This window comes from Limulus polyphemus, unplaced genomic scaffold (assembly GCF_000517525.1).
Source record: "Limulus polyphemus unplaced genomic scaffold, Limulus_polyphemus-2.1.2 Scaffold61, whole genome shotgun sequence".
Taxonomy (NCBI): Eukaryota; Metazoa; Arthropoda; class Merostomata; order Xiphosura; family Limulidae; genus Limulus; species Limulus polyphemus.
Window position 1 is genome coordinate 971,443 of NW_013665671.1, and position 15,892 is coordinate 987,334.

Below are 15,892 nucleotides of genomic sequence, written 5' to 3' on the forward strand. Positions count from 1 at the left end.
GACGATGAATTAGTATGGAGACATTTTTATCCCCCATGTCGATATGGGGCTTTTTTTTACAGCATGGATGAACATGCCCCATATCGACATGGGGTATAACAATGTCTCCATACTAATTCATCGTCAAACAACATAACTCAATGTTATCGTATATTAAGAGGTATTAACTATCGAAGTCTACAACTAATAAGAACAGTATCAAAACACAGTATATAAAGAGTAAATAGATATTTCCCAGACATGTTTTTTTAAGTTTAGGTATGCAAAAACAGAAAATGTACATATCTTTTTTATTTCGTGTCTGATCTTATTCATGTCGCCATTAAAACAAAGCTTGCGCAACACGTGTTCGATGGTCCATGAACTATCGTCGTCTATTAATCTCAAGAAGAGCTAGAGGCACTGTATCAACTTGCCCCTGTAACAACTAGCCCCGGTCTCCCCTATATATCGATCCTTACTTGTCTTTATAAAATATTGTTTTTTATTATACTTGTATAATTAACAGTATAATTTGTTTGTTTGTTTGCAGTTAAGCAAAAGCTACAAAATGGGCTATCTGTGCTCTGTCTACCACGGGTATCGAAACCCGGTTTCTAGCGTTGTAAGTCCGCAGATACGCCGCTATGCTACTGGGGGCGTAGAAGGAAAATAATGAAATCATGTTGTTAATCATGTTGTTAAATTAATTATATTTAGTCAAAATGTATATCTAACCGAGTACAGTTAATTACATTAAGTCAAAATGTTTATCTATCCGGGAACAATTAATTACATTAATTATATTTAGTCAAAATGTATATCACTGGTCCTGAAATTTCATATCGCGGAATTAAAACACTGAAACCAGAATGAATCTATTTTATAATAATCATTTTAATTATATTCCATTTTATGGATCGATTTATCGAGACTGCGACAGTTAGTAACAGACAACTATCCTTTAATCATTAATTTTAACTGTAGTTATTTGTTTTAGGAAATCTGTTACGTCTAATACATACCAGATTTTTCATTCACATTTTTCAGTATGTACGGTATAGGTTAATGTTATGAAATTTTAATATAGGTTTATTTTTAAAGACACAAGTCACAGATTTGGTTGATAAACATTTGTGTTTTATAATAGATGTTTAAACATTTACTATATTTTTACTTACGAAGCTATAAAATTACATGCCATTAGTGTACATGATAGAAGTAGCTGTAATTTAAAGTAATGCTGCTAGCGAAACACACTTACATTTGATATGCCAATTATTATTATGCTAGTTAATTATGAAATTAATTAAATATAACACAATGACTTATCAGCCGTAATTACACGTAATTGACTAAAGAGAAAGATCGCGTTTATTTATCTCAACCTAAATTCATCGTTAGATACAAAAACGTGACTTGGTTCAGTCACGAGTACTTACCACTCCTGTCCCAATTTGCTTCAGTAAGCTTGTTGAAGAGCCAGCAGAGCTCAGCCCTCCTCCACCGATACTGTTGTACAGAGCTGTGGCTGAATAACGTCTCGAGCTGCGTCTCGATCCAAGGGAATTAACACCTAAGTTTGTAGTCAGTATCGGCTAGAAAGGAAAACAAAAGTACTTAAATAATATTGCTTCTTCAAGTGCAGTTTTCTTTCTCTTTTCTGTATAACAATCTCAGTGTGCTCCATGGAAGAAAACGTCAATATCTAAAATAACTCTCTGTTTTCACTAATAATTAAACATATTAAGAAATTAAATCAATTATAAAATTACTTAATACTCATTCTTTGTGAATAAGTTGTTTTTCATAAGCGCTGAATAAATACGGATTTAATTTAGGAACATATTAATAAAGATAACAAACACAGTATACATCTAGTTAATTTACAGTTTTGGAATAAACATTAACATCAAGGTATATTTTAGGACAAGCTCTAACTGATTTGGGAATAAGAGTTTAATGTTGAATTTTATATTTATTCTTACGGACTGTTTAAGATATGAAAGATGTAGCAAAGTGCTATATTTATGTGTTACACATATATATAATTTAAAAATTATTCACATATTACTAAAAACAGAATTTATAACTCTAAACTTTTTAATCATAGTGATATACAGCAGAGGACGCTACTAAAATGGATGGAATTATGTTACACTGAATTGGGTATTATTTTAATCTATCATATTTAGTATAGCTGTTGTATTTATACTGACTGGTCACGTTATCAGATCCTCTCAATCCCTAAAAGTTTCACAAAATTAAATTTTTGGCGTTATGCGTAATAAATTATTATTGTACATATATATATATATATGTGTGTGTGTGCGTGCGTGTGTGTGTGTTTTGGCCCTATTACTGAAGATAATATTATAGTTAATCTGAAACATTATGGTTGGGAGCAAATGTATCTCTGACGTTCAATAAAGCAGAACTGTGGTACCGCCTAACAATTCTTAGACCAGGTGTACCTGTCACAAGAGTCTAAGAAAACTCGCAAACGAATGAGAATATGTTTATTACCTGTAGTCACTGTGGTAGCCAATTGATATTGACTGGATCAAAGCGAAAATCATATAAGGCCCATGTCTCTCCTTATGTTATTTCGATAGTTTAAGAATATAAGCATGATTTTCCCTGATCCTACCTTACGCTACAGATTTCTAAGTTGCGGTAATTTTATGTTTTATCTTATACAATGTATTAGATATATTTTAAATGCTATCAAAGGCTTACTTCAATAAACTTTAACCATTATAGGTAGTATAGGAACCTTAGGCACATTTCATATAAATTCTAACAACTGTAACTTTCAGTATGATGCTGACCCTCCAGTGGCTCAGCAGTAAATCTGAAGATTTATAGCGCCAAACACCTGGTTTCGATACCCGTGGTAGGTTGAGAAAAAGTAGCCCATTATGTAGCTTTGTGTTTAACAACAAACGAACAATATGATGCTGTCCATAGATATCCAGCTTTTGGTATTCTTTCATACATGCAAATATTTTATTTGAAAATTGATATACAATCTTGGACAAAATGTTTGCATACTGTTCCATGTTGATGTTATTTTCTGCATGCATGGAGTAGTTATTTAGTAAATGTCTGAGTAGTAACAGAGAACGTATGGTACGATCGGACAAACATGTACGAGTTGTTATTATGGACCGTATAACTTGTTTTGAGCATTTGCTCGTAAAAAACACATACACACCTGTTTTGTATTAAAAGGCGTACTTTTGGTATAATATTTATCGAAACACATCAACGCTTTGTTCGAACAATTTCTCAATGCTTGTTGTAGAGTTATGCCATGTCATGTGCCTGAAGTTATAGAGCAACAAATTGTTCGACTTTCGATAAATGGTGTGAAGTAAACGGTAATTGTCAGAACAGAAGGGTACCCCCAGTGTACTGTATCCAGAATTCTGAAACGTAATCGGACAAAAGGAAACTTTGTTTCAGGAAAATCTACTTGTAGACGCCAAAAAAACTACTGTCCAAAATGACCATGCTTTGATCAGGTTAACAGGTCAAGGTCAAAAGAAGTCTTGCAGCACCTTACCACAGGAATGGCGTGTACCCATTTATTCCAGGATATCCAGAATAACAGTGAATAAGAGACTGACCAATCAAGGATACTTTGCCGATATTAACCAGAATTCACTGCCGTCACCATGTTATTTGGACAATACAGCATGCCAACTTACAGTTAAGACACTGGTGACTTTTCATATGAGTCTTGTTTCCAGCTTGTTAAAGCTGATGATAGGATTCGTGTTCGTCATTTGCACAGAGAACAGATGAGGGAAGACTGTCTTTCCCACAGGAGGTGCAGTACATGCTTAGGCAGCTATTCCTTATGATGGAAGAATTGCTTTTCATGTCCTTGAGGGAAACGTCAATGGCGCATTCCTGCAGGCATCACATGGAGACGATATTTCTATTATATGTTAGGGCAAGGTTTAGAAATGCGACTTCCCACAGTGTGTGTGTGTGTTGTACAGGATTATTTCGATGAGGAGGACGTTACAAGATTGCCATGGCCAGCAAAGTCTCCAAATTGTAAATCCATTGAGAACGGTTGAGCAGAACTGGGCCGGAAAATTGCTAACCACGACCCTAAACAAGATACTTTAGCTGAGATTCAGCGCCTTCTAGTCAGAAGTTGGGATGAAATCACCTCATCGACAGCATGCCACGTCGCCTTGCGGCGGTTATTAGAGTACGAAGAGGGCCAACACAATACTGAATGTTTAATATGAACTGATATGGTTACAGATGTTATATTTTGTTATCATATATGTTTTAGTAAAGTTTTGTTGTGATAGGTGAAATTTTTAATTACACATCTTTCTACAGGTGTCTGATAAGATTGTTTGCTATTCTAATAAATTGTTCATGATGTCCATAGAACCTGTCTCATTATATAAATTACATATGTAGAGGTTTAATACAACATGTATTTCTCAGTTTGACAGTGCTAAGTGTATTTGTATTTCATCTTAATAATAATGATCTTATTTGTTACAAAATATGCAAACATTTTGGCCAAGACTATACAGGTCTTATTATTACCAGGAGTGTAATTTAAAATCACCTCTTTACTAACCTTGGGTGCAACAAATTGGTATTTGATATCGTGGTTTTCATAGGGGCTAGCACTGGAGTGGCGTCTCATCTGTAAGCTTCCAGCGCTGGAACCACGTGACAAACCACTTTCAGGACTAGATGGCGCTACAAGAATTCTTGGTGGTTGAATGGTATTGTCCGAATGACGTCGTCCAGGTAACGCTGCCTGTACACGTAGTAAGTTCGAATCTGGAGATGAGGATGCTGAGATGTTTAAAAAAGAAAAAAATAATTATGGACAAATACATAAGTTTTTTTTTCAAATAGATAAGGTGCACAAAAAACCTTATCTGTGAAGATCGTAATAGTTTCTTCATTAACTTCCTCTATATAATGTATATGTAGAGAGTGCTTTTAGTGTTTTTAACATTGTGTAAATATAAAACATTGATTTTTAGTATTTATCAAATTTTATAGGATTTTATGTTCGATTATTCAAATTCCACTTTCCGTTAGTGCTTTCAGATTACACCCATTACGTTTGGTAATCCTTCTACATGAACATTACGTAAATTACTCTGTGATATGAACAACTGATTGTAAGACAACTGGTAATTCAGTTGCTCGGTTTTACGAAAAGACAGTGAATGTATGTTTTGGGCGGCTCTGTAAAAGAAAAGTTTGACGCATTGCATTTTACGAACAACCAGTACATAGGAAACCATAATATGCTGATCAGTTCGAACATAAGAATCAGTACATTTATCACATAATCAACGTAGTCGCTATTTGATATAAATAAATATCCTTTGGTTACATACTTCAACACAAGCCTAAAGGGTGATTATTGCATTTATCTCACCACAGAGAACTACAACTATATTAGTTATCTTTAATATCCTTTAAACCCTATGCTAAATTTGATTAAATTATATTTAGTTTGTTCTTTTCTAAAAACCCTTTCAAGTCTGATACTTGGGCAGACTCAATTTAGGAAGGCCAACTTAAATATGCTAGTGAATTGAAACAATTAGAACTTGGTCCAATAGTACAAGAGGTTATGTACACACAGGTTGTGATGTTGTTCCGTATACATCAAGTCGGAACTTGTTAAATAAGGGGTAATTTTATATTTGTTTATGTAATTTACGGTATTAAATGTAGAAAATTCAAAAAGTATTTTAATTATTTACAGTGTTATGTGAATTAAATATACATTATCTAAATGTTAGTATATAAAATACTCAAATGTGACAGGCATGGTACATAAAGTTTTAAATGTGACGATTAGTTTCTAGGTGCTTAGTAATTCGCAAGGAGGCCCAATCTTGTCAGGTGTTCGAAAACACCGATAACAGTGGAAATACCCAACTGATGACCTAAGGAAGAGGGGTCATAGACGGTTTATGTGGCTAACTTGCCATTCATAAATTCATAATCAAACTAATTGTTATTAATTGTAATTTTTATTGAACATGTTTAGCAACTCTTCTGGTAGAAGTTATTACATAATAAAATATTTTAACAAGTGAACATGCCATTTGTGTTTTCACAAAAACAGTTTTATGTAAACATTTTTTCGATTTATGAAACTTTTAGTAAAATGCTCTTGAAGTTTCAACAGCTCTTTGTGAGACAACAATGTGTAAGTTCACATTTAAGACATGTTTAATATATTTCAGGATTTTTTTGTTTCTCAAACTTGTACATAGGCAGTCATCTAATCCTTTCTTGGGATGCAGATGTTCATGTTAAAGTATATGTATTATATTATTGTTATTCTATACTACAGACAAAGGACACCAACGCTCTGATATATACTCTTATACAAAGTATATTTAATTACTCAAAGTCTAGATAATGTTTATGTTTCAGCTCTTAATTTGTTCTTGTTATGAACTTGTACAACACTGCTAACTTAAACACGAAGTACGAGAAATAAAACAAGGAAGGGCACATTTTCTTAAGTAATCAGTTAAGACGATATGTATATGAAGCCTTTTGAATTAATGTATATAAAGACAAATGCACGACTTCTGAAGAGAATACGGAACCTTTTCCCAATGTCTTGCAGTGTAGATTTGTCTTGTAATGAATGCTTGTGTAAAGCTTCAGTAATGATTCTTGCTGGATATAAGTAAATCCGGGTTACTTTCTGGCAAGAAAGAAGTCCTTTTTACTCTCGTTTGGATTATGCATACTTTTGATTTGTTAAATGGGTTTCTAAAATAAGAAGAGTGTTTTCTGTGACACTTTATGAATAATATTTATCCAAGTATTGGTTCGCGCTCATCAATCAATCAATAAGAACACTTCGCTCTTGATCACCTAATGAAATCAATCTACGTTGTCTATTTTGTATTGTCAAATAATATTGAAAGAAATCTCGTAATGCGATTAACACACTCACCGTTTTATAACCCTTATGCAGTATTTTTATACAGTGGCAAGAAAAATCTAAAAATTAAAATCTAACAAAATTAAAACGCTGTGATAGAGTGCGTCATGACAGAAATGATGTAGTAGAACATTTTTACCACTTCAACTCTACTGAATATTCTTCATCAAGTGCTTAAATATCACAAACAAAATATTTAAAATAATTAAAACGCTGTGGTAGAGTGCGTCATGACAGAAATGATGTAGTAGAACATTTTTACCACTTCAACTCTACTGAATATTCTTCATCAAGTGCTTAAATATCACAAACAAAATAATTAAAACGGTCAGGTCATGTTTTTGTGCTCCTTGTGCTTGAAACAAGTTCAAATATCTATTTTAATTGGTAATTACATTACGTCATATATTTTACCTATGTATCACATTTATATTGACAAAATTAGAAACGAAAATATAATATTCCACTAACTCTTAAGAGATAATGTTCTGTTTTTTTTTTCAAAAACTTTTAGACATCAATATGTGAAAGTGAACTATAAAAAAAATCCAGAATCTACTTTTTTTAGAGGAATGCAGAATCTGGCATGTTCTTGAGCTCATTTACTTATTTGAAATCTTGTGACTAAATAAACATGTTTGGAACATTAACTATAGGAAATGTTGATACTTACATGTTTCTTCTACTTTTTGTTAAAAAAAAAGAGTTATCTCCGATTATGGAAAATCTTTAGTTTGTTTGTAATGTCCAGAAGCCTTTCCTTTCACACGTCTTTATAATTATACCTATGACAGCTGTGAAATGTAGTCCATTTCAGAAGCGATAGTTTATCGCAAGTATGTTTACGTTACTGTTTATGAATCATATTAGGTCTTCAAGAAATTAATGTCGCGTTTTAAAACACTTTCATTAACCAACCCCCAAAAATCGTACATCACATATAATAGTTAAACCATGTTAAACGTCACGTTAGTGTAGTATATACATAATGTGTAAAGTTTAGTACATTCTAATCCTTTATAGTGATGGCACACGATGAGACACACGTTCGGCATGTAATGCTGTTTGAATACAATAAGGGAAACAACGCCTCTATAGTCACAAAGAATATCAAAGAAGTTTATGGAAATGTTTTAAACTTTCGTAAGTATCAACGATGGTTCAGCAAATTTCGTTCAGGTGACTTTAGCCTTAAAAACTGTGATGGCAGGGGCCGACATGTTGGAATTGATATTGATGCTCTGAAGACCTTTGTTGAGTCTAACCCAAGGCAACACACTCGTGAAATGGCCATAAAATTGCATGTAACTCATAAAACAATACGTAAACACGTCTGCTTGTTTGTTTTGAAATTCGCGCAAAGCTACAGGAGGGCTATCTGCGATATCCGTCCCTAATTTAGCAGTGTAAGTCTAGAGGGAAGGCAGCTAGTCATCATCACCCACCGCCAACTCTTGGGCTACTGTTTTACCAACAAATAGTGAGATTGACCGTCACGTTATAACGCCCCCACGGCTGAAAGGGCGAACATGTATGGTGGACCGGGGATTCGAACCCGCGACCCGCAGATTGCGAGTTGAGCTCCCTAACAATCTGGCCATGCCGAGCCGTGTGCCTCACAAACTCCGATGATCATCGTTTCCAACGTGTGAACGTTGCCTCGTCTCTTCTGGTGCGTAATGCGCGTGAACTATTTTTGAACAAAATTGTCACCGGTAATGGAAAATGGATTCTCTGTGCGAATATTAAACGCCAAAAACAATGGCTCGGTCCTTGACAAAAACCCCTTCCGACCCCCCCCCAAAAAAAAAACCATACAAACCTGGGTTCTATCTGCAGGAAGTGCATTTGGTGGGACATCAAAGGAGTAATTAATTTCTAACTCCTCAATCGACAGCGAACTGTCAATGCAGAGTTCTATATTCAGCAACTGGAACGTTTAAATCAAACCCTTCATCAGAGACGCCCTTCACTCGTCAATTGGAACGGTGTTCTTCTTCTCCATGACAACGCACGTCCACATATGGCACGTTTGACGCAACACAAGATTATGGAGTTGGGTTGGGAAGTTCTCGCTGCAACACCATCTTAATGGGAAAACGTATGCAAATGTGGAAGGTGTTGATGAGGACATCGACCAGTTTTTTGCTTTAAAGCCAAGTGGTTTCTTTAATCAGGGCATTAACAAGCTGATTGTAAGATGGAAAAACATCATCGATAAGAATGGACACTTAATAAATGTTTTGTTTTGATATATAAGTTGTTCGGGTTTTTTCATCTAAATAAAAAGCGACATTACTTTCTTGTCGACCTAATACGTTGTGTAGTTCGAATGTTGTGAATTGCTCATTATTACATTATTACGTCATATTACTAGAAGCTTCTAAGTTTTTCTCTTTGTTTTAATTGAGTGTTATTGCATCATAATATATCGTAGTGTATGAAACGTTCTAGGCCTCCGTCCAGCTATAAATACGTGTCCAACATGTAGTTCGAGCTAGATATAGAAAGATATAGACTACGTGATTGTGAGTTTACTCATAAAGAACGTATAGAGGTAATTTTTAAAGTGAAATTATTACAGATTTTATTGTAATAACAGAGTAGAAAAAAGAATTCTTCTTGTCAATTGTGTTCTTAGGTAATTTAACCAGCCTGCGTTGACTTTAACGAAAAACAGACAGCTGTGATAATCAACCGTGTAACGAACATTTCTATTTACGTTTGACTTGAGTTAATATAATATTTTAAATAAGTGGACTGCGTGCTGTTTGCTTATTGTTGATATTTATCGCCAACAAGTCCTAGACACCTACTGTAAAGACTCCGGCTCATAAAAAATACGTGACAGACAGAAATAAGGCGCAAAATTGCACTTTGTGAACATTACCTTCATCATAGCATCTTGACTACAGCGACCTAAAATTTATAAGATCTTTTCAGTCTTCAATGATTTGTTGTTTCTAACTGTAAAGTAGATAAACTCACTCATTTCTCCTCATAAAACTCAGCAATTCCATGGAAAAACGGTTAAAAACTCTTTATTCTGAATTATCATTTTCAATTTCATAGCCTCCTAACCAGTTGATGTGACGGCAATAATTACTGTCCGATATGTTGAAACTTTTGATTACTTTCATTTATTGCAAAATATCTTTAGTTTATATAGAGTTGTTGTTGTACTAATGTTTGTTCTTCGTCAACTATCTATTATGTTTTGTGCGTAAGCATATATTACCGTGCAATACTTTATCTAATATATTATCTCTCACAAAGCTGTTTATTCAATTTATTAGCAGTTCGGTATTTATGAGAAATAAAATTCGTTTACATTTAAAGAAAATTGTCAACTTCAAAACATGGAATACTGTGTAAGAAATTTCATTCTACAGTGGTATATCTTAAACTAAATGGGGGGGGGGGGAGAATTCAATGAGGATCATGTATTTACTGGTTTGAGTTAAACTATTAATTTGACAAATAGTAACATTTGAAATAGACAAATGCTGTAATTTTTTCTCTGGTGACTGTCACTTTACGATTATTAAAACGTCAAAATTATACTTAATGGAATTATTTCATTTAAAGTGTTATATTTTAATATGGCTTCAAAGAACCAAAACAATTTATTCAACGAGATCAATATGTAAAGGTCGCATGAAGAATTTACTTACTTGAACTGCATGTTTGATTTATTACGTCATTCATACTTATAGAAGTTCGTCGTGATTCCAATCTTAAAGAAGGAGGACGATGAGGATAACCGGTTGCCTGCTCTATATTATGACTCGAAGACATTCTAATGTTTACAAAACAAAACAAACAGAACGTTACTGATTAATCAGGTTTAAGCCTTTCAGAAGTAATTTTGAAGAAACCAAACTCTTTTCGAACCCACGATACAACAAGTTCTATGGAATTAATTAAGAATTTTATTGACTTGAATTTCAAACTATTTAGAACTCATGAGGACACATGTTCCGTATAGATCATAAAGAAAGCTTTTGGGTCACACACGTTCTAGAAAGAATTGATTGCAGACAAAAACTAATCATTTATATCTGAAAGGTAAATGAACTCAAAAATTCCTGTGAGTAGACATACAATCGAAAAAAAAACAACAATGAATATAACTACATTAATTAGCTTATGTACTACATAATGGCAATGTAAAATTAATTCAATGAATTAATTCCTCACATCTGTGGGATAAAGGGTGAACCCGTATTAATTACTCAATTCTTGTCTCTTTAGGGACAATATATCAAAGTAAATATTTAGCTTAATAAATATTTATTGACGAGAAAGTGAAACTTATTTATATGTTCATTTTATTTGTGAAGAAGAGTTAAACTATATTAATCAATAAACCCCTGAGAAAGTTGTCGAGAAAACAAAATTCAGTTAATTATCTATATTATCACAAATTTTCTGAAGAAACTTAAATTAAGTTAATTATTTAATTCATTTTATGTTTGTTTATGAGGGATTGAATCTGACTTAATCATTTAATTAATCTGCTCTTTGGTTATAATGAGTCAAATCCATTTCATTAATCAACCATTTATTAATTTGGTGACAAGTTCATTATGTAACTGCTAAATGAATTCATTATCAATTTCGTAGTTTACTTCGTGACGAAAGTTGACAAATGAGACTTATGCTTATAGCATTTGAGAACAAAGAATATTCCTCTCAGAAGTAAAACCAGTGGATATATATTTGTACAAGAATGAATTTGGATATTTGTATCTGTATCTGAGATCCTGAGCCGTTTGGATGTACATTGTTTGATGTTTGCTGTTGTCCTGGATCTAAGAAATATAAACGTAATATAGTTGAAATCTGGTGATTTTAAGTATAAAATGATCCCCCCAGAGGCACAGCGGTATGTCTGCGGACTTACAACACTAGAAACCATGTTTCGGTACCCGTGGTTGGGAGAATACATAAAGCCCATTGAACAGCTTTATGCTTAACTACAAACAACCAAACTTAAGTATAACAAAACAGCATTATACCCTTTATACTCACTTGTCTATAGAAGCCATTGAAATTTTTTCTAGCTTTAATTTATTTTTCTGACTTTTGTTTACGTGATCCAACATTTCTTGAAGTAGATCTACAAGACAGGTAAACTGAAAAAATATATCAGACTACATCAGAATGTATATATCTGATTATAAAAACGTGAGTACACTAAAGTATTAATATATCATGATGGAAAGCAAGAGAGTTATATAAAACAGAACTGAAAGTTATTTAGAAATTAACGAAGATAATCCTATATAACATACCGGCAAGAAGTACTTCATCTCATAAACTTGTACACTAAACTAAACGTAAAAAGAATAGAAATAATTGTTTTAACGCTATTAACGTCTGTTATCTCAACAGGTTTGGTTAACATAAAATATTTAAATTAGTTCAAATTACAATGTTAATTTAACAATACAAAGTAATATACTTTAGTGTAAAAATTAAGAATAGTTATATTCATTATAATTTTAAACATTATAATCAATAACATCGATAAAATTACCAAAATGGAATATGTTTACTTACGAAATTAATTGAAAATGACGAAAATTCTTTCAGTGATTTTTCGGTAATACTTACTGTAATAGATGCACTAAAATCAATGTTCTTACAAAAGTTACTCATACAGATATACATGTATTAAGATTACATAAATGTTATGTTAATTTTACACCTAAAGGTAGAGAGCGTGAAAACAGGATCTCCTTACCATGCATGATATTTTAGAACCCATTTTCAAACAAGATGGCCAGAAATAAAGTTGTTGTGCGCAAAATCAGTAAAATAAAATTAAGATCCAAAATACAATTTGAGAGAGATAGACTGTATCCAAGTAATAAAGGTACCTGCTGATGTAGGACCCGTACATCAGTAAGATAACATTATCTATCAGATTTACTTTTTACCTGCAAACATGTTTGATATATCTATATAACCAGATAATTGGAGCTCAAGCCCAAAATTTCCAACATCCAAAATTACCTTCACAGTCTGCAGCCAATTATGAGAAAATGGAAAATGCTTGTTCCTAATAGAATAAGATTGTAATAAATAGCAATGAAATAGGTTAGTATACCTGAACGCCTTGAATGATAAGTAAAAATTACAACCTAGAATCGGCATTTCAGTTCCATTAATGCTGTTCTTATAAGTATATACAAAGTAATAGAAATAACTACTTATAGCACAAGCGATACACATACTGGAGTTACAGAAACGAGTAATGACATCTAGTTAGTGAATTAATTAATGATACAAGAAATTAAAACAGAAAATACAAAAGAAAATGGAATAAATTGTACAAGTGACAAGTATTTTTTATATGCATGAGCCCGTTGTTTTACACTGAATATTACACCTTGTTTTCATGCTGTCAGGTTCATCAATGTACGATTATGGTCTTTACAATTCAGCAAATTGTTTGGTTGTCTGTTGATTTTCTCAGTTTTTACTTAAGCCCATACAGTCTCAAGAATGCTGATATCGGGATGTGTGTAGGCCAAACTATATGTTTGCGAGTTTTCTTTCAGTTTCATTACCGTCAAGATATTGTTTTACTACATTGGTTGGGGCCATTATCCTGCTGGAAAATGAATCTTCGCCAGATGAGTCCTGAAAGAACAGCATGATGTATCAGACTAAGCTGTGCTTCTCATCAATCAGGATTCTATGAATTTGTTTGAAGATAATTGGCATTGATGGCTGGGATATAGTACAAAACTGATACTGAACATGTTGAACATTAATAATAAAACCGTTCTTCTCTCCGACACTGCAACTGATTGTGGCCAGACAATTCAAACTTTGATTATTCTATAAAGATTACATGCTTCCAGCTTTTATCACTCCATTGTTTGTAGTCTGATGACAATGTCAACTTTCTGGTTTGGTTACCTATTCTCAGCAGCGGTTTTCAAGCAGATATAAAGACATTCATGCTAATATGTATCTTACAGTTCTAGAGGTAACTTTCACACGCGTAACTGCAATACGGTATTGAAAAGATCTGTATTCAACCGTCGTCTGTCTCGTATAAAAGATATCCTAAGATACTTAACATAACGTTTAGAGAGATTTGGCTCCTACCTCATCTACCTCTAAATAATAGTGCCGGTTGCACATATCCCCTTCAGTTCTTACATACAGCTTATACTAAAATACCGAGTCTTGCCGCAATGTTTTGAATGGAGTATCCTTGGCCAACCAAAACTATAATTTATACATGCGATATTTCAGTTCTGAAAAACGGCCATAACTGGATTCATACTACGATTACTGCTGGGCATACTATAACTGCATGGTCTTTTATAGGTTATGTATATATATATATAAAACCATTCACGATATAAGAAAAAAACATGTAGGTTCAAAAAACAATTTAAGATAAAAATACAAAACCCCATAGCTCGAGCGCTTTCGAAAGTGCTCGCGTTATAGGTGTTTTTGTCCTATATATATATATATATGTGTGTGTGTGTGTGTAAACACACCCAGAAGTAGATTGCTAAGCATGTGTTAGAGTTATGGGGATAAAAATAAGGTTCCCTGTCTATATCAAAACAACACGCATGACATTACTACAGAAGAGTATATAACATAAAGTATTTGATGTTTTAAAGGAATATACAAGTACATGCTTGGGGACAAGCGTTACGGATTGACAGTTAATCTTTTGGCATCAAAAGTTATGCCAGCTCTCATCCCAGTCGTTATAAGCCCCGGACTCAAGCTACATCAGGTAAGTTGTTACACTAACTTCTTAAACAGAGCATTCACGATTACTAAATATCTCCTGATCTCCAAAGGCTACAAAAAATGTAAAATAATTTCGTCTATTACCCCTCCCCCCTACCCCAATGGTTAAAAGGTAAGTCTGAGATCTTATAACACTAAACATCGAGTTTCAATACACACGGTAGGCAGAGCATGGATAGCCAATTGTTCAGCTTTTTGCTAAAGAGCAAACAAACAGACCCTTCTAACAGTAAGTACACACATTTGAATACAAAGTATGTAATTTGTTGACACAGAAGTTTGCCTGAGAATGCTCTTACACTAAAGCACTCTCTGGCTCATGCATAAAACTATTATTTCTATATTTTAGAATGACGATTCTGCAAAAAAAGATCAAATTCCTGTTAAATCGGCTAAAGATTTGCAATGAGTATAATATGTAAAACAATACCGTTCTTATTAAATCTATGTTATTTACGTAAGTCTTGCTGAAACTGCGTAATTATTTTATAAATTATTACAGTACAAAACAATAATTAGTAAATATATGACTGTGACAATAACCACGTTTCAAACATCTTGGTTGAATCATACGCTTATACCAAATATACTATTATCAATATTGTTTGTTATTAATATTCAGGCACGAGTATGATATAAAAGTTGGTTACAACCACCATGATTACAGGATAAATCATACGTTTATACCAAATATACTATTATCAACATTGTTTGTTATTAATATTCAGGCACGAGTATGATATAAAAGTTGGTTACAACCACCATGATTACAGAAGACATTTAACATGATAAAAGTTGTAGCTGGTGTGTAGGCTATTAAAATATATATATTTTAAAGAATAAATTCCCGTACGATAATAAATAAAAAACATCATTTGTAAATGGCTAATATGGAAGCCCTTGCTAATGGTGCTTTTCGGAGAGATAGTGTTTGCATGAATACGATTTATTTATAACATCTACAGAAGAACAGTTATCAAAATATCGCTTTCCTATGGCATTCCTAATGTAATTGTGTGAAATGTTAGGTTTTAGGTTGCACAAACAAACCAGTCGCACATATTTTGTTCCTGCACATACTGAAGTTCTGTGTAATATTGGATTTTTGGTCACTGGTAAATTTCAAAGGCAGATCAGAGAGATAAC

General features: G+C 33.2%; 1 protein-coding gene across 1 annotated transcript in view; it reads right to left on the reverse strand.

Annotated features, from left to right (window-relative positions):
• The window catches only part of LOC106464580 (SCY1-like protein 2), a 158,537-nt gene that overhangs the window by 6,215 nt on the left and 136,430 nt on the right, over nt 1-15,892 (reverse strand). The window contains exons 13-14 of the mRNA XM_022392765.1: nt 4,595-4,818; nt 1,422-1,577 (exon numbers count right to left, since the gene is read on the reverse strand). Coding sequence (XP_022248473.1) covers nt 1,422-1,577; nt 4,595-4,818 — 380 coding nt within the window. The remainder of the gene's footprint in view (nt 1-1,421; nt 1,578-4,594; nt 4,819-15,892) is intronic.